At 39.1% G+C, this 24,468-nt stretch overlaps 1 protein-coding gene, 1 long non-coding RNA gene and 1 pseudogene across 2 annotated transcripts; 2 read left to right on the top strand and 1 right to left on the bottom strand.

Annotated features, from left to right (window-relative positions):
• Positions 1-1,790: 1,790 nt before the first annotated feature.
• On the bottom strand, positions 1,791-2,995 carry LOC144616155 (uncharacterized). The gene is made up of 2 exons (XR_013555200.2): positions 2,127-2,995; positions 1,791-1,951 (listed from the first exon to the last, which is right to left on the bottom strand). It is a non-coding gene; the product is annotated as an uncharacterized LOC144616155 (long non-coding RNA).
• On the top strand, positions 2,938-20,297 carry LAMTOR3 (late endosomal/lysosomal adaptor, MAPK and MTOR activator 3). Its single transcript, XM_060654567.2, has 7 exons — positions 2,938-3,049; positions 3,368-3,413; positions 6,495-6,529; positions 12,741-12,799; positions 14,384-14,517; positions 16,853-16,916; positions 19,719-20,297. Exons 2-7 carry the CDS (start codon positions 3,405-3,407, stop codon positions 19,790-19,792), a joined length of 375 nt encoding a protein of 124 aa, XP_060510550.1. The 5' UTR covers positions 2,938-3,049; positions 3,368-3,404; the 3' UTR covers positions 19,793-20,297.
• On the top strand, positions 5,977-6,153 carry LOC132693506 (U2 spliceosomal RNA; annotated as a pseudogene).
• Positions 20,298-24,468: the final 4,171 nt, after the last annotated feature.

The following is a 24,468-nucleotide window of genomic DNA, read 5'->3' as shown; positions in this document are numbered from 1 at the left end:
GGACCCAAGGCTCGAACTGACGAGGCAGGAGATCAAGACCTTAGCTGAAATCAAGAGCCAGACTTGTAACTGACTGAGTCACCCAGGTGCCCTGAGGGTTCATATTTTTATTAGCCTCTAAACTTGGGGGCAGGGGCACCTGAGTGGCTCAGTCGGTTATGCATCAGACTCTTTGATTTCGACTGAGGTCAGGATCTTGAGATTCGTGGGTTCGAGCCCTGAGTCAGGCTCTGTGCTGACAGCTCAGAGCCTGGAGCCTGCTTCAGATTCTGTCTCCCTTTCTTTCTGCCCCTCCCCTGCTTGCACTCTCTCTCAAAAATAAACACAAAAAAAATAAACTTCGGGGCAAATGGTGAGGGTCAGGAGTGGGTAAGTTTTAGTCAGGAACAGGATTAATACTTCTTTTTTTAAAAAAATTTAATCTATTTTGAGAGAGAGCACGTGTGTGAGCAGGTGGGGTGGAGAGAGGGTAAGAGAGAATCCTAAATGGGCACCATGCTGTCAGTGCAGAGTCCGACACGGGGCTGGATCTCAGGAAACATGAGATAAAGACCTGAGCCGAAATCAAAAGTCAGATGCTTAACTGATGAAGCCAGCCAGGCACTCCAATAGTTTCTTTTAATCATTGTTATTCAACAAATACTGAATGAGTGCCTACAGAGTGCAAGACATTTAGGCATTGTTAGAAACTAATGACCCAGCTTTTTAAACATTATAGTCTCAATTGGGGAAATAAACCAAAACTATGACACATAATTATTCACAAATATCAATTATTCTTGGTAACATATAATAGTATTCAAGAGAATGTGATCTGTGAGAAGATATTATTGGAAAACAATATTTAAATAGCTAAAGTAGAAAGTGAAGGGGTTCAGAACATTTCACCCCAAAATATACTTTAGGTATATTGATTATTTTGAGCTGAAATCCCTAAGAAAACAGATGCACCAGGGGTTCTTTGACTTCTCCCTTTTTACCAAAAAGCAGGTCATAAAATTTCCTGTGAGAAAGGGGACCTTCTTCTACCAGGAAGAGAACATTCTTATCACCAGAGGTGAGACTGATGCCAAAATGGACCTGTACAAACAAGTCTACTAAAATAATCCTTATCTTCCATTAGTTTCACTCATATACATTGTGGTCACTGTCCCACAATTTACCATCCCTTACCCAAGCCCCCCTTTTTTGGTCACATCCCTACAATTTATTGCTCTTTGCATAAAAAGGTATATAAAATTTGGGCCTAATGGCTTCTTTGGATCTTCATTTCCTTTTGAATACTCCCATATAAACATAAAGCTATTAATTAAATGTGTTATGTTTTTCATCTGTTAATCTGTCAGTTTTGCACCCAGCCATAGCACCTAAGAGGTAGAAGGTAAGTTTTTCCTCCCCTACAAGAGAAACAAGCATTTGAGATTAAAGGACCCTCAAAACCAGTGTGGAGAAATAATAACCAGTGATGGAAGGACGGGGTAATTAATTTTGCTGGAGTATAGGACTCACATTAGAATGCATTCAGAAGTAAAAGAGAGTATGTTTGTGTCAGATTAAAGACTGTCAACTTTATCATTGTCTGCAGTGGTACATCAATACAGGTTTTTTGAGCAGCAGTAATATACATTGTTTTTGGAAGGTCTATCTGGCTATTATTAGGTGGCTATTAATATAGTCTTGCTAAAGAAAATAAGGGTTTGAATGAAGAACTGGAAAAAATGTAGATGCAAAAATCACTGTTGGGAAAGACAAGCTGACATAAGGAACAAAATGGAAACAATACACACACATTAGGAAAAAAAGGTTTATTGGAGAAGTTTTTGGAGCTTCTGAGTCAGAACTGACAATAAGACATGCATGTAGAAATATCCAACAACCCACAAACACCTGAAAATGTGAACCTAGAACTCTTGACGAAAGGTGCAGACTTAGGACTCACATTCTCGGGAACCTGGAAAGAAAAAAAACAAAGACAAGCTTTACATGTCATCATCTAGAGAGGAAACTAGAGTGGGTGAGGATCTAAAATAAGTGATGCAGAATCCCAGAAGCTAAGAGATCCAAGGGTTTAAGAAAAAGGAAGTGATCTTCAACCATGTGAGTTGCTGTGGAACTGTCAAGTTCACCTGTAATGATGAGGAGAGGTCATCCGTAACATCTGGGAACTCTGCAGTTTGCCATTTCTTCCTCAAGAATAACTAGGAAACAAGCATCCGACCCTTCACCACGTCTTGGGCTAGAGTTAATTCCTTTTGCACTCCACTTTTAGGGACTGGAGTTGAAGATGAGTTGTCCACCAGTTCTGACAGTCTTCATTTTCTTACCACCTACCGTAGGTTTTTGTTAAATGTGCAAACAAGCAAGACACCAAACAAAAAATAATACGGGCATCCTTAAAAGGCGCAGAAGGCTGTCCAATGTCTGCATTGTTGAAGGACTCCAGAAAGCCCACAGCTCCTGTATTCAATCTAGACAAGACCTTTTGTAAGAGCACGTGGGTGGCAACCAGGAAAAGCCAAGGCAGATTAGGGCACTGGGGTCAGAAACCTATTAACCTGGGACTTCTAATCACAGTCATCGGGCCTGCCGTTCAGTGTGCAAACACCACCCCCTTCAAATTTTTTCACCTACAAGAAAAGGTGGACCTGGAACAACTAACGAAACTTACGCACCCTCTCCACACAACAATGTCCCCTTGCACGCATTTTTCCGGGGGGCTTTTAGTGCCGAAAGGTCTAGTACCAACGCTTTTTCCACCACTTTGGGTCCCGACGCCCCCAGCTCTGCGCAGGCGCAGGGAGCAGCCCGCAGGGCGGGGCGGGGAGGCGCGGGGAGGGGCCGAGTGGGTCGGACGCCGAAGCCCCAGGCGCGCTCCGGAGCCACTGCGCTTCCCCGGAAATCTCGTGTCATCGGGCCTCGGAGGCGTAGGAAGTGCTTCCTGGAGCACGGAAGAGGTCACAAATCATGTGACGACGGCTTTTGGAGGAGACTGTTTTTGAAGCTGTCCCTGAATTTGCAGCTGAGAGAACACGGCAACCCAGCAAACCAGGTAACTCGAGCCGCTCTGCTCGTTATTCAGCTAGGGCCCGCAGCTGGCGCGGGCGGTGTGACGCCAGGGAAGGAGAGGACTCCTCTCCCCCATTCCTTTGGGCCTAGATCTTGGCGGGTAGAGGGTGGAGTGGGCTGACAGGCAGGGCATCCCGGCTGCCGCCTGGGTATTTGGGAACTCCCGACTTAGCTCAGCTTGCCTGGTGCGGGTCCTGGAGCCGGGGGTTCTTGCCTGGCTTTGATGGGAGCTGACCCCGCTTATCAGGTCGGAGGTGGGAAGCAGTCTTGAGGGGAGAATCACCAGGAGTTTCTCTTCCAGGAGTGGAGATTGATCCTGCGGGAGAAAGGGGTTCATCATGGCGGATGTGAGTTCCCACACAAGAGGAAGGGGAGGGTGGGGAGTTTGGTGGAGGCCTACTGGGTGGGGAGAGGTAAAGCTTCCCAAGTAGAAATGTTTCCTTTTACAGCCCACCCCGCCCAAGTATTTTCTGTAGACTCTGGAACGAGTAACTACTATAAATAGATTTGCGGGGGGGGGGGGGGGTGTCCTGAGTTTCTGTCCACATGGGGATCGAAGACACTAAGGTGTCTGAAGTTTAGGAAATTGTATTCTTCCCACTCCCTAGGCCTGCGGGCCTGAGAGGCTCTGAATACCGTTTGAATTTTTAAATGATGTTTTGCTGCCTTGAATCTCCGCCCCCTCCCCCGCCCCCCAGTAAGTGGTCATGATGTTTCTAGATTCATTGGAGCAATTTGAGATGATTTCTGATACCCCTTTGGCACAGCAATAGAACCCAAGTTCTAAGTTTAGGAAACTTAATTGTACTAGTTATTAGAAACAACAGGGAATTAATACTACTAATGTTTATGTCTGTAATTTACATCCTGTTATTTTACTTACATACATGCTGGACATTCTTCTAAACATTGAATATAATATACTCATTTAATTCTTGCAACAACTTTTGTGCAGTAGGCACTATTGTCCTTGGGTTCTAGATTAGGATGCTGAGACATAGAAAGATAAAGTAACTTGCCCCAGGTTACACAGCTGGTAAGTTGTAGGGCCAAGATACCAACCCAGGCAGTCTGACTCCAGAGTTTATGCTCTTAAACATAACACTGAATGATCATTCAACATTATTATGAATGTGGTTTTTCTTTTTAGGTTGCAAGATTTTGTGTTTCAGTATTTAGGAACTTTGTGTGCCTTTATCACTCCATTTTTGGGTGTCTCCCATTGTGTTTTTGAGACCTATTCTTCAGGCATACTCAAATCACTGTATATCTGTTGAGCGTTGCCTTGCAAAGGTTGTGAAAAAGGCTGTGGGTGAAATGAAGATGACTAAGGTATAATTCCTTAAGGGTTTTTAAAATTTAAAAAGTAGAGTAGGCAAGTGATCATAAATGTATATACATTGTTATGTGAAACTTCAAAGGAGAGTGGGATTACATCTCGTTTGTGTTTATCAGGAAAGCTTATTTGAAGTATTTGGTAGAGATTAGCTCTAAATGATGAGAAGCAGGGTTTTTTTGTTTTTGTTTTTGTTTTTGTTTTTGTTTTTAAGTAAGATTGATAGAGAATACCATTAGAGTGAATAGTGTAAGCAAAGTTTCAGAGATAGGAAAGAGAAAGATGTTTGTGGAGGAGCTGTGAGTAGTCCACTTTGGGACTGAGGATATGTACAAGGGAGTGGTAGGAAGCAGGACTGTAAAATTAGGTGTGGACTGTATTGTAGAGAGGCTCAAATGTTAAAGGAATTTGTACAGAATTTGTTAAACAGTGGAGAGCCATTCAGACGTTGGTTCTCAACCTTGGCTGCACAGGGAATCATCTGGGAAGTATCTCTAACCCAAGTAGAGAAGGAGAATAATATGGTTATTGGCATTGTGTAGAACTGTGTGGGATAGAAATGGGAGACCAGCATACCAGTTGGGAGGCAAGTCATAAATAATAAAATAAACCTAGAGTGTAATGTCAGTTGAAAAGGAGAGGAAGAGATCATTAAAAAAAAAATTTTTTTTTAAGTTTATTATTTATTTGAGAGACAGAGAGTGAGCAGGGGAGGGGCAGAGAGAAGGAGAGAGAGAGAATCCCAAGCAGGCTCCTCGCTGTCAGCACAGAGCCTGAAGCGGGACTTGAATCCATGAACCGAAAGATCGTGACCTGAGCCGAAATCAGGAGTCAGACGCTTAACCAACTGAGCCACCCAGGCGCTCCGAGATCATTTTAAAAACATTTGACTTCACAAATCATTTAGAAGTGACAAAGGTGAGGTTAGGGTTAAATATTACTCTGTGTTTCAATCTCAATAATGGGTTTGGTAGTACCGTTAGTGGAAATGAGATTGAGGAAATGTGGATTTCACATGAAACATTGAGTGGAGTTTTAGTGTGCGTGTTTAAGATAAGAGCAGAGGTAAGATGGTGGTGATAACATGAAATGAACATTCAGGTTTAGAGAATAGTAGGGATTAGAGTTTCAAAACAACAGGTACCTGATTTACTTATGAGGACCTCATAACTGATACCTGGATTGTCAGTGAAATTCCCCAGGTGAGAGGGTATAATGAGAGGAAATAAAACAGTCTTTTATTTCTTTTTATTTTTTTTAAATGTTTATTTTATTTTTGAGAGATAGAGCATGAGCGGGGGAGGGACAGAGAGAGAGGGAGACACAGAATTTCAAGCAGGCTCCAGGCTCTGAGCTGTCAGCACAGAGCCCAACCCGGGGCTTGAACCGTGAACCGTGAGATCATGACCTGAGCGGAAGTCGGACACTCAACCGACTGAGTCACTCAGGCACCCCATCTTTTATTTCTTTAGTCCTGGTTATGTTTCGTGCTTAACACTTGACACGTGTTGTTATTTATATTTACTCATGAAAAGGAACTGAGTTCCAGAGAAGTTAATTTACCCAGGATTGTTACTGCTTCTTGACCTTTTGGCTAAGATCAAGTGTAGTATCTGTTCTTACCAGCTTAATTTACCCAGGATTGTTAAAGTGATGTTAGAAAGTTTATCTGTGGACATGGAAAGATGTTCATAATATATTTCCAAGTGAACATGACAATAGCAACAGGATGTAAAATTGTATGAAAAGTATGATTTAATTTAACAGCTAATGTGTATTTACTATATGTGTATTTTTCTAGATATGCTTATAAGTTTACACGTATCTTCTCAATAAATTTTAACAGCCTTACAACATAGGTTCATGATTATTACCCCTCCTCAACAAATAATGAAACTGGGGCTTAGACAAAAAGGTTAGATAACTTGTTCCAAGTCATAGAACTAGTGTCAAAATCAGAAAGAAAAAAAAAAACCCACAAGCAAGAAGGATTATGAATGATGACTTAAAGTACCTGAAATGTGGATAGCTTAGTATCTAGAGAAACGGTACAAGGCACATTATTATAAGATAATTTTATATTCTCTTTCAGGACCTGAAGCGATTCCTGTATAAAAAGTTACCAAGGTAAAAAATTACTCATTTGATATTAAATAAATTTTGCATAATATATGATTGATTATGTAGCGTTTTGTTTCTTTTAGACTAATAGTATGGTCCTATTATGCTATTATTTACCATTTCAAATAATGCTAGGTAGCACAAGAACTGTCCTTTGAATTTGCAGATAAATACCATGAGGCCTAGATTAGTTAATGTGACTTTCAGAGGTTAACTAGCTAGTGAATGCCAGAGGGCTGTTTCATGGATCGTGCTTTGAAGTAGTTAGAGCAATTTTAAGGAGCAAAAAACCCTGAGAGCTTGGGTTTCCTGTAGTATTACTTTTAAGAGCTACTTGCTGAGTCGGCGTAGCTCGAAAATGCTAGACGTAGGCAGCACTTCATACTTGGAAAAGTCACAAGGCTTTCCTTTCCCTGCACCCAGTCCGTTTGATGTACCACTATCAATTAGGCTCTCTGTTGAGACCGGCAAACTTCCTTTTAGATATTTCTGTGATTCAAAGGACTTTGTCCCTTTAGCTGAATTAAAGTTCACATTTAGTTCGGTGTAAAATAATACATAAGGACCTAAGAGAGAGGAATATAACTCAAGACACTCATTTTCACATTCCAGAATAATTAAATAACCTTTGAGGTGTAATGTAGCAGAATACGTGGTGAGATCCTTATGTTACTTCTTTTTTTATTCTCCAAATGTTTGAATTTAAAAAGTTTTAGATGCCAGTTTATTATTTCTGTCAGTAGATAAACAAAAGGAAAAAATCTCTTGTTTGGAGTTTTGGCTGAATTGTTTGTTGTGATTTGTCTATTGTGCCTTTACTGTGATTACAGATTAGTAGAAATTAATGATATTATCTCGTGGGTTTGATTTATGTATATTTTTCTATATTCAGGAAGACAATACTATTGAAGTGTTAAGTAATTGTTACCTTCGATTTCATGTTAATGCAGTACTTAAGTTCATTTTTACTCTCTTCCTTGCAGTACTTGCAAACTAGAAAGACAGGTGCTGCTTCTGTTCTCAACATAATGATTAGCAGGCGGTCCTAGCCTTGCACGGTAGTGCAGGGCCATAAAAATGACCATACAAGCTGAGACAGTGTTGTTTTTTTGTTTTGTTTTGTCTTGTTTTTTTTTTAATTTATTTTGAAAGAGACAGAGACAGTACAAGTGAGGGAGGGGCAGAGAGCGAGAGGGAGAGAGAGAATCCCAAGCAGGTCCACGCAGTCAGTAGAGAGCCTGGTGCGGGGCTCGAACTGACCATGATGACCTGAGCTGAAGCCAAGCTTAACTGACTTAGCCACACAGGCTCCCCTGCCTTCCACCCCACTGAATAGTGCTTACTTCTTTGCATAAACATTAAAATATATGAAAGGTATAACCTTAAGATAAGGAACAGGCATCTTTTCTGTACCTTGCCAAATTGGCACACTCCTTTCTAAGTTTGGATCAGCTGCCAACAGTTTTGTCCTTTGTACTATCGATGCTATGCAAAGTTTTTTTGCCAGTGTCACTTCCTCCGGGATAGTTTCATCGGTTTCATCACAACCACTTTCCTCATTTATGTCAGTAAGTGCACTTTCACAAAGTTCCTCTGGCTGTACATCTTGCGCACAAGAATGAAAGTGGCAGCATTCTTCCAGCCAGTTACTTCTAGAACTGTGTACTTTCTATTTGAATTTCACCGCCAGCATTGTCACTTCTCCTCCCTTTGCTGTATTTCATCTTTATTAGCCAGTTCCCTATTTCAGTTCTTTTTTTTTTTAAGTTAGTTTATTTTGAGGGAGAGAAAGAGCGGGGGAGGGGCAGAGAGAGAGGGAGAGGATCCCAAGCAGGCTCTATACTGACAGCATAGAGCAGGGCAGGGGCAGAAGGAGAGGGAGGCACAGAATCTGAAGCAGGCTCCAGGCTGTCAGCACAGCACAGAGCCCCATGTGGGGCTCAAACCCACGAACCATGAGATCATGACCTGAGCCGAAACCAAGAGTTGGACACTTAACCAATTGAGCCTCCCAGGCACTCCCTTTTTTTTTTTCCTTTCTTTTTAATGTCACATGCTTTATTTTTAGAAGACACAGGGAGATCACAAAACTCCATGCTCTACTGTCTCTGCATACACTGAGTAACAGATGTTCAGTGACCAATCACCAGCACACTCTGAAAGAAGTGATGTGACTGGTTACTGACATAATGTGCATCTGTTATTTACAAAGTTATTCACATAGTGATTTGTGTGAAGAGTTAGTGAAGTTTGTACTTTATGCAGTTATTCAATTAATAGACCATACTCCCTGAAATTTGGCCCAGGGGGATAGTGTTAGTTAATTCACCTGTGGTAACTAAAATGTGTCCATACTGAAACTGTACAAAATAATGGCCTTTTGTTCTTATCTGTATCTACTTTGTTGGAAGTTCAGCATATTGAAAGCATGCTAAAGTTGACCTGTGGGGCCGGGGGAAGTATCACGCTGGCAACACAATATAGGAGCAGAAGCATAGTAGGTATTTGTATAAAGGGCATTTGTAAAAGTCTAATGAAAATCTTTCTATAGTGAAAGAAAAAGGATTGGGACCGTGTGTTTTGTTTTGTCCCCCATAATGACCAGAGCCAGTTTACCAAGGCACTTAATGGAATATGTTTTTATTCATTTTAAAATTCCCTCCTAAATATAGTTCTTGAATTTATATTTTAAAAGTCTAATTGTGACCCAAAGCAGGCTCAGGCTTTATGATAATCACAACTTTTTTGTGTTTTAAAATAACCAAATGTTTCATTATTATATGAATAAAACAAAGTATGATGTTTGGTTACTAATGCAACATTTCCTTTTTTGGAGTAAAAATGTTTGATTAAGTTTAAGGTTTAGATGTGTGCAGAATATTTCATAATCAAGTCCTTCGAGAAGTGTAGTGTGCCTGGGCCACCTGGGTGGCTCAGTCGGTTAGGCATCCGACTTTGGCTCAGGTCATGATCTCCTGGTTTGTGACTTCAAGCCCAGTGTCAGGCTCTGTGCTGACAGCTCAGAGCCTGGATCCTGCTTCGGATTCTGTGTCTCCCTCTCTCTCCGCCCCTCCCCTGCTTGTGCTCTGACTCTCTCTGTCTCTCAATAATAAATAAACGTTAAAAAAATTTTTTTTAGAAGTGTAGTGTGCCTATTAATGCATCATACTTATTTTCAACTATTGCTAAAGTCTATTCATGTTATTCTTTGTTCACTATGTGTACAATTGGAAACACCTTTTGTATTTGTAACCTGATTTCTTTGAGTATTTTAAGTGTGTGAGAAATTTTTCTACTCTGTTGGGCATTATCTCTGTGAATTTAAAATCCATTAAAAAGAAAGTCGTTTTATTTCTGCTTCCTCTTTTGTTGCGTTAGTTGGCATGTAAGTTAATTACCTTGAAAATAGGAGAAAAGAAACCACCTGTGGTGGGGGTGCCTGGGTGGCTCAGTCAGTTAAGCCTTGGACTTTAGCTCAGGTCATGACCTCACAGCTCCACATAGGGCTCTCTGCTGTCAGGGCAGAATTCTGCTGTAGATCCTCTGGCTCTCCCCCACTCATGCACGCTTGCACTCTCTCTCTCAAAAATAAATAAGTATTTAAGAAAAAAAAAGAAACTACCTATGATGACACAGATACTTCTAAACATTGTTTTGTAGTTCTCTTTACATGCTTTTAATTTGCTTATTTTTTGAGTAGACAATATATTCATAAAGTTCAAGATTCGAAAGTTAACTGGAGGACATAGTGAGAAGTTTCCTATACCTGCCCCCCAGCTACACAGTTAACCCTCTCAGAGCCACCCATCACCTTCAAAGATACTTCATGCACCTGCAAACAAACATACATATAAGCACATACATATTTACACATACACAGAGGTCTTAGTTGAGGCTGTTATAACAAAATACCACATAGATTGGATTTCCTGTAAATAACCAAAATTTATTTCTCACGGTTCTGGAGCCTGGAAGTCCAAGATTAAGGTGCCAGCATGGTTGGATTCTGGTGAACGCCCTTTCCTGAGTTGCAGATTGCAGACTTCCCATATCTTCATGTGGTAGAAGGACAAGCTAGCTCTCTAGCCTTCAATAAGAGCACTCTTCCCATTTATGAGAGTTCCAGCTCCATGGCCTGACTACCTCCCAAAAGCCCCATCTCCAAATACCATCACACTGGGAATAGAGTTTCAACATGTGAATTTTGGGGGTGACACAAACGTTCAGTGTATTGCAAACATATACATACACGTGTCATTACATAATTTGTTGCTTCCTGTATACACTGTTTAAAACTTTTTTCATTTAACGATGTACCTTTGAGTTCAGTCCTTCCCGGTACATTTAAAGAGCTGTTTCTTTGTTCTGAATGGCTGCAGAGTATTCCATTGTATGTGTGTCATAATTTATTTAACTTGTCCTTCTTGACGACAGTTAGGTTTCCAACCTTTTCCTATTTCAACTGATGTTGCTATTGAAAAATGTACAGACTAGTGTCTGTGTGTGCAAATATCTGTGGTATATATTTTTATGTAACTTAGTTTTTAACTAAGAAGAATTTGTTTTATACGTTAACTTCATAGAGCACATTTTAATCCGTAGGTAATTTCAGGATTGAATGATAATAAAATAATACCAGTGAATGTTTATACACAGTTTTTCCATCATTCCTGTTTTTAACATGAGGTTCATAAATGGTGGTGTTTATAACATTTTCTCAAATTTTAATAACACTTCTCTGACTTAAAAGTTTTTGCCAGTGGGATCTTTAAAATTTAATTTCAGGGGCGCCTGGGTGGCTCAGTTGGTTAAGCATCCAACTTCAGCTCAGGTCATGATCTCACGGTGTGTGAATTCAAGCCCTATGTCAGGCTCCGCGTGAACAGCTCAGAGCCGGGAGCTTGCTTCAGATTCTGTGTCCCTCTCTGTCTGCCCTCCCCCACTTATGCTCTCTCTTTCTCACTCTCTGTCGAAAATAAACATTAAAAAATTTAATTTCAGTATCTTAATACAAATATTTCTCATTTCTAAGTTAAAACATTAAGGTTAACACAATAAGGAATGGATAATGTGGATTATAGTAGGAGCACTGAACATTTCTGAGTAGCAGTCTTCGGATACTATAAGATAGGTATAGGGCTAAAAGTTGGAGAATGTTTTCCCATTTTAATTTTTAACACTTTAGTTTTGTGCTCTAGGAATTCTCTAATGATTTGTTACTTAAACTACAGTAATAAATGGTCAGTGTGCACAAATGACACTCTGATGTTAATTAATAATAATATTTTTGCATGTTAACTATGTACTAGCTTCTACTTTACATGCATGGTTTTATTAAATTTTATGATAGCCAAATAAGTACAGTTATTCCCATTTTCATATTGTTAATGGAGGCTCACAGAGGTTTCATAGCTGTCCCCGAGTAGCACGAATAGTAAATGTAGAAGAGCCTAGACTGGACTGTATGGTTATAGTCTGGACCATTTCTCCACTGTTTCTTACGTAGGCATAGCTGAAAAGATTTCTATGTGATCTTCATTGTTTCCATCCTGTTCCTTCAGCCTGAATGATGAGCTTTCTGCCCCTCATCTCTCGACTAGTGCCTTAACATCTCAGCTTAATCACCTGTCTCAGGGAAGCCTTCCCTGACCCACTTGCCTAATCAACCCACCTTTTATAGACTCTCATACCTCACAGATATCTTAATGGCACTTGATACCATTGTCGTTTAACGTTTGTTAGCATGAGATTATTTGATTGATAGTCTCCCTCCTAGATTGTAAGCTTTGTGAAAGCAGTGACTATTTCTGTATCATGGTATCATAAATATCAAGTGCCCCAAATACTAGGCACTTGATATGGAGGGAGAGAAAGAGAAAAATCTGTCTTTTTGTCGCTGTAGCCACTACTCCTGATAAACGCCGTCATACTTCATAAATAGTGAAAGGATAATTAGCAATTTTAACGGAGAGTTACATTGTTTTAGATCTTTATCAGTAAATTACATAAAGTTTTAAGATTATAAGCATGTCAGTAATACTTTCATTCAATTTATTCAGTACTCTTATTCAGATGCATAGGTGCTTATGAGATCAATAACGGAGTTTACATAGTTTTTCAGAAATATACATGAAAATCCCCATAATGACTTTGAGGTACATGTTTTGAGAAGATGAAATGTTTCATAATCTTTTAACTTCTTTTTTTTTGTTTCTAGTGTTGAAGGGCTCCATGCTATCGTTGTGTCAGATAGAGACGGAGTGCCTGTTATTAAAGGTAAAACTGTGCACCCCACCAGTGTCACATTTGCTTTCGAGTAAAAACGTATTTATGTCTCAGTAGTGCAGAAGGCAAGCATAGAAAAGCTATTGCAGTACTTTCAGGAGATGGTCTTGGTTGGGGGGCGGAAATGTTTGCTTTTGAATGTTGAAGGCTGGGTTGGAGCTTAGGACTTAACTACATGCTGAATATATTGTGTTACCATCCAGAGTTTAAGCATGGGTTTATCACAAGCCCCGTTTTTTCTTGAAGACATTTGTAGTATAATGTAAATCATTGGTAAATGTAAGTGCTGAGACTGTGCACATATGCAGTGGGATATATTACACGTACACACTACCCCCAACACTTTTTAATCAGTGTTGCTAGTGGTTTGGGGATAAACTTCATACATTTGAATCAACATACATTGATTTGTTTACTCTTTGTGGATTTTTTGCCTTTTTACTAGAAATAAAATATTGTTTAAACTTTTACCTTCACAATTATGTTATTTAACCAGACTTTAACAAGACTTGTTCACCTAAGGAAGAGCTTGTTAACAACAACAACAAAAAAAAACAGCAAATGTTTTGCCTATTTTTCAGCTTTTTAAAAAAGTATATATGATGTCACTGAGTCAGTATGTATTAAGACCATTTTTACTACTTCTTTCTTATCAGATGGATGGTCATAGTTCATAGGGATGCTATAATAGCCTTACCAAAGAAAGATTAAATAACGTTCTGTATATTGTTTGCAATTTATTTTCCACCCGAGGTTATTATATATGTCAGATAATTTTAGACTTTAGAAAGAAATTTTAAAAATCACCTAATTTTAGTTCTTTTGTTTTGTAAACAAAGATGGTCAAGGGCAAAGTTGCACATGAGTCAGTGAGAAGATAATAATAGAACCCATTATCTTCTGATGTGTGGGTCAGTGTGCTTTCTAACCCACCATAAAACATAGGGGTCATGGGCAAATAAGGCACCTGCCTTTTTCTTTACTCAGTTCTGTAGCAAGAGCTTTAAACGAAATCAAAATAATCTCGGATTTCCCAGCTCTCGTGTTCTTTCTTAGGATCTCTGTGTTAAAGCCTTAAGCTCTGAACTTACTGGTACAACTTCATTCAGGCTTTTAAATGAATGAAAGAAACTTGAAACCGATGACCAGCTGCAAAATTGTCAATATCTATAAGTGATACTGCTATGGGTTTTATGAAAGCAAAGATTTTTTTGAAATTTTTTGGACTATTCTAGCTTGGCTCTTGGTTAGCCAGAATATTCAGTTTATTAATAAACACACTGATCTGTGTTTTAGAGTAGAAATTAAGAAAATATAGACGTTTAGTATTCTTTAAAAAAACTTGCGAGAATCAGCATTTCTGCCTTTAGCTATTGATCACTCAATTTCTGACTGAGAAATTTATCTCGCCTAAATTGTAAGACCCGATTAGTGATAGGATTTTCAATATTGTGAAGCATAAAAGCCCTTGTGCTTGATATTTTTACTGATTTATGTTTAAAAAAACAAAGTGCAGTGAACTTCTCTGTATCCTGTCCACTGCGTAATTTTTATGTAAATCATTTGTATTTCCAGTGGCCAATGATAATGCTCCAGAACATGCTTTGAGACCTGGTTTCTTATCTACTTTTGCCCTGGCAACAGATCAAGGGAGCAAACTTGGACTTTCAAAAAATAAAAGTATCATCTGTTACTATAACACCTACCAGGTAGGTTCATAATTATTGAATGGCTTGCTGCTTTCAACTATTATTATGTCTTTTATATAAAATAGCTTATGTTACTCTAAATTTTAGTTTTGAAATGGATGCCATTAGCCTTCAAATTGGTTATGTTGAATTGTAGTAGTTTTCTTTACATTTTACATCAGGAATTAATTAATATGGAAAAGTAATTAAAAGTTTTATTAATAAAGTACATTATCCTAAAAAAGGAAGTCAGGCCACTGTTACCTCCAGTAGATGGTGCCCTTAGCTTAACAAATATGATTTCTCAAATGACATACTTTTTTTGTTATTGTGACAGATAAAAAGTTTTCCTTTTTTGGTCACATGATAAGTTATTTGTTAACTGCTGCTAATTCCTTCATTTGATTTGGAATATATATATATAATATGTGAGGTTATTAGGAAAGAATTTAGTTGCTATATACCTCTTGATGTCTGGCTGCGTTTTCTTTCGAGTAAATTAGTAGCTTCTCCTTTAGAGCAGAGTTTCCCAGGGTATGATTCATGTGCTGCTTGATGTTACACAAGTGATATTTTTTATTTTAGAAGTTAACATATTTTAATGTGTAATAGGCAAAAGACGACCAACCCTTTTGACCTTTAATTTCACCGATAAGGATTAGGTTAAAGCTAATTTTAGGGGGGGTTTTGGTGTTTTGTTTTGTTTTGTCTTGAGAGAGAGAGACAGAGCACACGCACGCGCGTGCTCAAGTGAGTGAGGGGCAGAGAGAATCCCACGAGGGGCACTGAGAGAGAGAGAAGCGGGGCTCCTAAAGCGTGGCTTGAGCTCACGAACCAAGAGATCAGGGCCTGAGCTGAAGTCAGATGTTTAACCAACCGACTGAGCACCCCAGGCACCCAGAAACTAAGTTTTTTTTTAAATAATAGTCGATTTAAACTTAATTTAAATTAGTTTAAATTAGGGACACCTGGGGGGCTCAGTCGGTTGAACGTCCGACTTCGGCTCAGGTCATGATCTTACAGTTTGTGGGTTGGAGCCCCGCGTCTGGCTGACAGCTCAGAGCCTGGACTCTGCTTCAGATTCTGTGTCTCCTTCTCTCTCTGCCCCTCCCCTGCTCACACTTTGTCTCACTCTGTTTCTCAAAAATAAATAAGTGTAAAAAAAAATTAATTTAAATTAATAGTGGTACACAGGAAGCAGAAAAATCTTGATAGTATAACTACTTAAATGAGAAATACTGACTTTATTTAGCCATTTAATTATCAGATATTTGTGGAGCCCCTGCCATGTAATAATTGACATGCTGCTGGGTGTTTAAAGACAGATGAGGATGACACAGTCCCACTTGAAAAACTTAGGCTAAGTAATGTTAATATCTCTCAGAGATAATCGGAAGTCTTTTACGGAAATACTTGTTTTCAGCTCTTTCATATTACATGATGTTACATAGTATCTTACACGTTGGTCATTTAAAAATTTTTGAAAGATGGTCGCCTGGGTGGCTCAGTCGGTTAAGCGGTCGACTTCGGCTCAGGTCATGATCTCACAGTTCATGACTTCAAGCCCCGCGTCAGGCTCTGTGCTGACAGCTCAGAGCCTGGGGCCTGTTTCGGATTCTGTGTCTCCTCTCTCTCTGCCCCTCCCCTGCTCATGCTCTGTCTCTCTCTGTCTCAAAAATAAAAAAAACATTTAAAAAATTAAATAAAAAGAAATAGTAATTGGTCAGGTAATTTAAAAAATGAGGTTAAACAAAATAATCATATAAAATATGCATATATACTGTCATGAAGTGTATATTTATTTATACTGTCATTAAATAAATGCCTCAGTTGAATCCATCACAAAGATCAGGGACTCCTGGGTGACTGGGTGGCTCAGTCAGTTAAGCCATTGACTTCAGCTCAGGTCATGGTCTCGCGGTCCGTGAGTTTGAGCCCTGCATCGGGCTCTGTGCTGACGGCTCGGAGCCTGGAGCCTGCTTCGGATTCTGTGTCTCCCTCTCTGTCTCTGTCCCTCCCCTGCTTACACTCTGTCTCTCTCTGTCTCTTAAAAATGGATAAATGTTAATAAATAAATAAAAATTTTTGAAAGATTAAAATGTCTCGTTTGAGTAGCATCTTTTTTTTTTTTTTTTTAAGTTTATTTAATTATTTTTGAGAGCGAGAGAGCACAAGTGGGAGGGGGGCAGAGGGAGAGAGGGAGACACAGAATCCAAAGCAGGCTCCAGGTTCTGTGCTGACAGCAGAGAGCCTGACGCAGGGCTTGAACTCACGAACCATGAGTCCGACGCTTAACTGACTGAGCCCCAGCTGCCCCTTGAATAACATCTTAATTTAGAGCTTACTTTCTTTTTAGGTGGTTCAATTCAATCGTTTACCTTTGGTGGTGAGTTTCATAGCCAGCAGCAATGCCAATACAGGTGTGTATTAAATTAAATTAATAATATAGCTTTTAATTTCTTTTTTTTTTTAATCTTTTTTAATGTTTATTTTTGACAGAGAGACAGAGCATGAGTGGGGGAGGGGCAGACAGGGAGGCACAGAATCTGAAGCAGGTTCCAGGCTCTGAACTGTCAGCACAGAGCCCAATGCAGGGCTCGAACTCACGGACCACAAGATCATGACCTGAGCCGAAGTCGGACGCTCAGCTGACTAAGCCACCCAGGCGCCCCATGTAGCTTTTAATTTCTTAAAACACCTTATCTGAGCAGTCTAACATGATAAGAATAGTAGATTTAGAATCAGAAAACGTGAATTCGTGGCCCAGCTCCACTGTCTGTTCCTTGATCTCCAGAAAAGTAACCTTTCTAGATTCTGTTTACTCTAGCTGTATAATGGAGCTGATATCTGCTTTAACTGTCTTACGGGGTTATTTTCTAGTTTAGATGAGAAATTGTATGGGTAACTAATTCTATAAGATAGAAAGGAAAATTAAACGTTATCTTCACCTCTTGAATGCAACATCTTGTTCACATTAAAACAGCCTAAAACAAAAAGAGAATGAATGGTGAAGATAACCAAACAAAATACATAATAAAATGGTCAGAGATGAGTTCAATTCCATGTAGACCAATCTATTAGAGTTTGTAAAATCTTGAACAATAGTGGGCAAGATTAATGTGATTGAGAATTTTTTTTTGTAAGTATATGCTTTCTTTATTTCTATTCCAATATTATTCATAGATGTTTTTTAATTTTATTTAAATACAAGTTAGTTAACATATAGTGTAATAATGATTTCAGACGTAGAATTTAGTGATTCGTCACTTATATATAGCACCCAGTACTCATCCCCACAAGTGCCCGCCTTCATGCCCGTCACCCATTTAGCCCATCCCCTCCCCCTTTACCCCTCCAGCCACCCTCAGTTTGTTCTCTTTATTTAAGAGTCTCTCATGGTTTGCCTCCCTCTCTGTTTTTATCTTACTTTTTTTTCCTTCCTTTCCTCTATGTTCATCTGTTTTGTTTCTTAAATTCCACATATGAGTGGAATCAAAGCATATTTAATTATGATTGAGAATTTAAAGAGCGTGACTAGGATGAACATATATGTGTTCTTTGTGAGGGTTGTAGAATTAGAGAACAAATACTAGGAGGCTGTACATTTTATAGTAGATCATAAGATCCCATTATATCCAGTAGCCTTCACTGGGCATTTATGTATAAAATAATGATTGTATTCTGTAATTTATTAACTCATTTTTGGGTAAAGTGGGATTTTTTTTTTTAGTATTGTCTCCTTTAGATTTGACTGCTTTTTAGAACTGTTATTTGAGCAAATATAAATATTTGTTATATTTCCAAGTTGTTTGAGCAAGTTCTATTTCCAGCTGTGTCACTGAAACCTGTCTTTACATTCCTCATCTTAAAGTGAGGGGTTAAGATTGGATGATCTACAATGTCTCTTCCATTTCTAAATGTTTTGAAGGTGTAAAATGCTATATGTGAAAACACTTTGTAAATTATATAGGATGGTAGTGGTGTCGATATTTTAAATATATTAAACCTCAGTTGTGATAAATCACCATCATGTACTAAGTCATCAGTTATAAATTTTGATAATGTACAGAAATATATTTTAGTTCCTAGAACGTTTTTTGAGAATCCCAGATGCTTTTATTTTATTTTTTAATTTTTTAATGTTTGCTTATTTTTGAGAGAGAGAGAGAGAGTACATGAGCAGGGGACGAGCAGAGAGAGAGGGAGACAATGTGAAACAGCCTCCAGGTTCTGAGCTGTCAATACAGAGCCTGACGTGGGACTCGAATGCACGAACTGCAAGATCATGACCCGAGCTGAAGTTGGATGCTCAACCAACTGAGCCACCCAGGCACCCCACAGATGCTTTTATTTTTATTTTTTTTCTTGTCAATATTATTTTAGAGAGAGAGAGCGTGGGGTAGGGGCACAGAGAGAGGAGGAGAGAATCTCAAGCAGGCTCTGCCAGTGCAGGGCTCTGTCCCACAACTTTGGGATCACGACCTGAGCCAAAACCAAGAGTCTGATGCTCAATTGACTGAGCCTAGAATCTCAGATGTTTTTAATATTCTGCAAAATAGAGGAAGATTTTTGAGCATAAAACAAGCAGTGTAAAATACATAGCTTTTCACTCTGGTAAACTAAGGAGAAGCTAGATACGCTAATTTCTAGACTACTTTGTCTCCCAGATTCATCACTAAATTTTAAACATGGAAATGTATGTTTTCTCCTTATACCATTCATCTTTAAAATTCATTCTTTCACTTGACTTACCCATTTATGCTTTAGATTTGCTGAATTTATAAAATAAATTTCTAATTATTTTTTTGCTTACGGTTGAAGCAGCCTGTTACATATATTTTGATAAAGTCCATTAAAATTTGTTCAGGAAAAAAGTGTAGCTTTTTAAGTAAAAATCTTGTATCATTTCTGAATCTGTACAGGTTTTGAAATAGTAAAGTGTAAATTAAAGTTTTCCTTTCAAAACTGTAACGAAGTTACAGTATATATAATTCATTTTATATCTTCTTATACATAAAAATATTTTTTGTTTACTTTAATGATGAAAATAAACTTCTTAATACGGGGTTTTGATCATTTAGCATTACAATATCTTGCTTTAGTTATGGGGATTAAACTAGATCTTGTTTGCTTTTTAGTAACTAAATTTTGACAGGAAATTTAAGTCAAAGACTTTCAGGAATATTTTTCTGATGTTCTAATTTTTTTAATCTCTGTTTTAGGACTCATTGTCAGCCTAGAAAAGGAACTTGCTCCATTATTCGAAGAATTGAGACAAGTTGTGGAAGTTTCTTAATCTGGCAGTGGTTTTGATGTACACCTGATTTTCATTATAACAGACACAGTATCAATCCAGCAATCTTTAGACACAACAATACTTATATCCATATACTCAAGAAAGGGCCCCTTTCCCACCTTCTGCCACTAAAGAAAGAGCCTAGAGATACAATTTATGGACAGATTGATTGTTATCTTTTCTTGTGTAGGGTCTTAATTTAGTGAGATCTGGGGATAGCACAGAAATGGTTCAATACATCACAGCTCCCATGGAGTTAGTCCAGTCACCAGATATGCATGAGATTCTATTCATTGGGTCAGAATCAAAATGGTACTTTGATCCACTGGAGCCATTAAGTGCTCCCTATTGTATAATATGCCCAGGCCTGCAGAATGAAGCAGACCCTTTTTATTGTGAATAATAATGAGGACATATTTTTCTTTATATTGTTTTATTTCTTTGCATTGAGTGTGAGGAAGATAAAATGGCTTAGTAAAAGTAATAAAATCCGTACAATCACTAACTTTTCTATGTATATATTATTTTGCAATATAGATGAATATTACTAACTGATTTGATTCTTCTCAGAGGGTGCTGCTCTTTAATGAAAATGATAGCTAATTTTTTTTTCTCCACTCTGCTTTCTATAACCAGTGTTTTAATGTTTGTGTGTTCTTTATAAAATTTAAAAGTGATTCATTATTGAATTGTTTCCAGTATTGGTGTGTATGTAAACATGGTAGTGCAGCCACTTTTTTTCATACATGAGTATAAATAAAATAGTATTTTTTAAAGTATATAGTTTGAGCACTAAATAGGTTTCTTTAAGAATATAGTTCACCGAATTCACTCTTTCAACTACATGAATAAGTAGTGAGTGTTTCTTATAGACATCGGTTTGGAGACTGTTTTCCGCACCATATAATGTCAATTGGAAAGTACACTGTATTCATGAGCCTAATGTAATCTCTACAAAAGAAGTGTCTTGGATCTGGAATAAGCCATTTATATTCAGGAACGCAGTCCATCATTCAGAGTTGGTAGTTTCTTCCTAGGTTCTTTGACAATCAGCGTTTGTCGCTGGTAGAGTTCAGTTCACACGCGTTGAGCACCAGTTATTGTGCACCGTTTCCCAGAGCTGCCACGCTGCAGCATTCTAAGGAATACGATTCATATTTCTGTGCTCCAGGGGTGCCTTGCACGTGGAGTGTGTGAATACTCTCTCTCAGGTTGTGCAGTGAATGGTCAGCCAGACACCGTGGCTGCTTGCTCCTTCTTCCTGTCCCCCTCCTTCCCTCCTATTTTTTCCTCCCTCCCTCCCTCCGTTCCTCTTTCTGTACAAGTATGAAACTAAATTGTGGTACCTTCCTTTAAAGAACTTAAAAGCTCAGTAAATACAAACAGGTATGTACAGGAAGAGCTGTCATGAAGCTATACGGGAGGCTGTAGAAACCCAGAACGGGGGCATTTAAATGGGACTTGAGCAACAGCATTTATGTGGAAGTAAGCAGGAGGGTAAGTTTTACCTGCAGGAAGCTATAAATAGTTAAGGAAACCTAGTAAAACATTAGATGCACCCATTAAAATCTAGAATTCCCATTATCTGGACTATTGTTTAATAGTGTCCAGGAGATTGTTGCTAATGCAGTGATGCTTAAACAAGAAGATGGTCGATTATAAATGAGGTAGCCAGAACTTTTAATTTCAGGTAATAATAATTATATACCTAAAAATCCCAGGAAAGGAAACTATAATAATAAATGGAGCCATTTCTAACCTTTGCATGATGACTGCTACTATTAAAATTTGTTTGAAGAAGATAAATTGTTCTAGAAAAGTGAGGTGAAAATCACTAAGAAATGTTTGAAAAGGTAATGTGAAACTAAATAAACTTTTTTTAAAAGGTAGTATAGGGGCGCCTGGTTGGCTCAGTCGGTTGAGCGTCTGACCAGCTCAGGTCACGATCTCTCAGTCCATGAGTTCGAGCCCCGCGTCAGGCTCTGGGCTGATGGCTCAGAGCCTGGAGCCTGCTTCCAATTCTGTGTCTCCCTCTCTCTCTGCCCGTCCCCCGTTCATGCTCTGTCTCAAAAATAAATGTTAAAAAAAAAAAATAGTAGTATAAACTCAATTAGGTGTACTTTAGACAGATAAATGGAACAAACTAACCCAGAAACAGACTTCAGTATGTACATACGAGAACTTAAAACATTATGAATTTGACATAAGTCAGTGGGAAAAGGATTAGTAAGTAGGACAGGCAATTTAAAAAAAAAAATATTTGAGAGCGCATGAGCCAGGGGAGGGGCAAAGAAGGAGAGAGAAAGAATCCCAAGCAGGTTCCAAGCTCAGCACAGAGCCTGACACAGGGCTTGGTGATCTCACAACTGTGAGATCATGACCTGAGGCGAAATCAAGATTCCAACACTCAACCCACTAGGTTATAGGACTTTTTGGTAATCTGTCAAACTTCCAAATGCACATAACCTTTGGCCTAGTTTATTAGGATTCTCCAGAGAAACAGAACCAGTAGGATATATACCTTTTATTATAAGTATGTATTATGACTTTTAAACAAATATAAAAGACTTATTATGAGGACTTGCCTCTCATAATTCTAGAAGCCGAGAAGTACCATGATCTGCAAGCTAGAGAACCAGGGGGGCCACTGGTGTAAATCCACTGAGGGCAGAAGATAAGATGTCCCAACTCATGGGTGAGGCAAACAAAGGGGCAAATTCCTCCTTTCTCCAGCTTTTGTTTTATTCAGACTCTCAGTGAGTTGAATGAACCTCACCCTCACTGCAGAGGGCAATCCACTTAGTCCACAGATGGAATGGTACGGAAACATCCTCGAAGACACGAAATGTTTAATTTGAGCACCCTGTGACCAGTCAAGTTGATTAAAAGAAATTGTCCTCCCACCCAGCAATTCCATTTCTAGAAATTTCTACTGATACAAAAGGGGCATGTGCAAGATTATATATTTATAAGTGTATTCATTGCACCTTGGTAATGACAAAGGATTGGAAACAACCTGAATGACTCCTCATAGACAGGGTGATCCTATGTTCTGGGCTTAACATACCAGTTATACCTGCTGGTTTTGGTGTAATTATTAACGCTCCTTTCATCTGTCAAGTGTCCCACTTTAGGTAAGAAATTATTTGGTCACCCTAATTGTGGAGGATTGGTTACATTAATGACTACATTTGCCCAATGAAAAAAAGAATGGAGCAGTTCTTTAGTTACTGACATAGAAATCCACAACATGACGTTCAGTGACAAGCATAGTATGAGATTGCATGGTATGCTGCAGTTTATATGTAAGAAGAAAAATACACGCATGTGTTCCTGTTTGATTGCATGTGGTAGACTTGTCTCTGAAGATACACAGAAGAACCTGGTGGCACTAGTGGACTAGGCACCTGGGGGACAGGGAGCCCACGATTGAGCCTTTTTACTGTAAACTTCATTGGTGGTTTCTGAACTTTTAAATTCAAACACAATAAAATTTAAGTATTCCAGCAAACACAATTTATAATAATATGGTGATGGGGTATTTGGGGAAGAAAATTGTGTCAGTCAGGGATTGCCAGAGAAACAGAAGCAGTAAGCTATATATGTATTAAATTGATTTCAAGGAGTGGGTTTATGTGATTGTGGGAACTGGCTGGTCCAGAATCTGTAGGGCAGGTCAGAAGGCTGGGAAAGCTGTGGCAGGAGCTGAGCCTGCAGTCTTTTTTTTTTTTTTTTTTAAACAAAGGCAAATTGCCACATGCAACGCCTCATTTGGATGTGTCTGGAGTCTTAGAAGCTTGGCTACCCTACGTTCTCCTCCAGGTGAACCTTGAGAACTTGTTTGGAGGTTCTAGCAGGGGAGTGCAGCTACTCGTATACCCTTGACCAAAGAACGGTCCTCCTCTATCGGAGAAGGTCGTCCACCTCGATGGAGCACTCAGCTTTGGGAGGGACGCACATGGAGTGGTGAGGAAGGAAGGGGACACCCGCCTCGCCAGCCAGATCAGCTGAATCAACCCTGGCGATCAGTGGGGTGACAGATGTCGCAGCCAGATCACCCTCACATCTGAAGCTGCAGTCTTAAGGCGGAATTTCCTCTTGGAAACCTCAGTTTTGCTCTTAAGGCTTCTTTTTTTTTTTTTTTTTTTTAATGTTTTTTTTTGAGAGAGAGAGAGTGAGTGGGGGAGGGACAGATAGAGAGGGAGACACAGAATCTGAAGACGGCTCCAGGCTCTGAGCTGTCAGCACACAGCCGGGTGCAGGGCTCGAAGTCACGAACCGTGAGATCATGACCTGAGCCGAAGTCGGACGCTTAAGTAACTGAGCCACCCAGGAACCCCAAGGCTAACCTTTAACTGATTGATGAAGTCCCCTCGTATTATCGAGGATAACTCTTATTTAAATTCAGTGGATTATAGATGGGTGTGAAGCACAGCTACACAATACATAACATGTAGGTTCATGGTCTATTGAATAACTGGGTCCTCCAGCCTCCCTAAGCTGACACACAGAATAACATTCACAGTCTACCCTTGTCAGCTTGGCATCGTGTACATCTTCCTAAAGCATCCTTAATCTCCACATAAAGTACTTCTAACATCAAACAACTAACCCACATACAGAAAACATGTTAACTCTCCCTGGAAGAGGATGCGATGTTCTTGGGTGATGCTCAC

The sequence above is a fragment of the Panthera onca genome, chromosome B1 (assembly GCF_046562875.1).
Source record: "Panthera onca isolate mPanOnc1 chromosome B1, mPanOnc1 haplotype 2, whole genome shotgun sequence".
In the NCBI taxonomy this organism is placed as follows: Eukaryota; Metazoa; Chordata; class Mammalia; order Carnivora; family Felidae; genus Panthera; species Panthera onca.
Note: the sequence above shows the minus strand (reverse complement) of the source record. Positions and strands in the feature narration are given on the sequence as shown.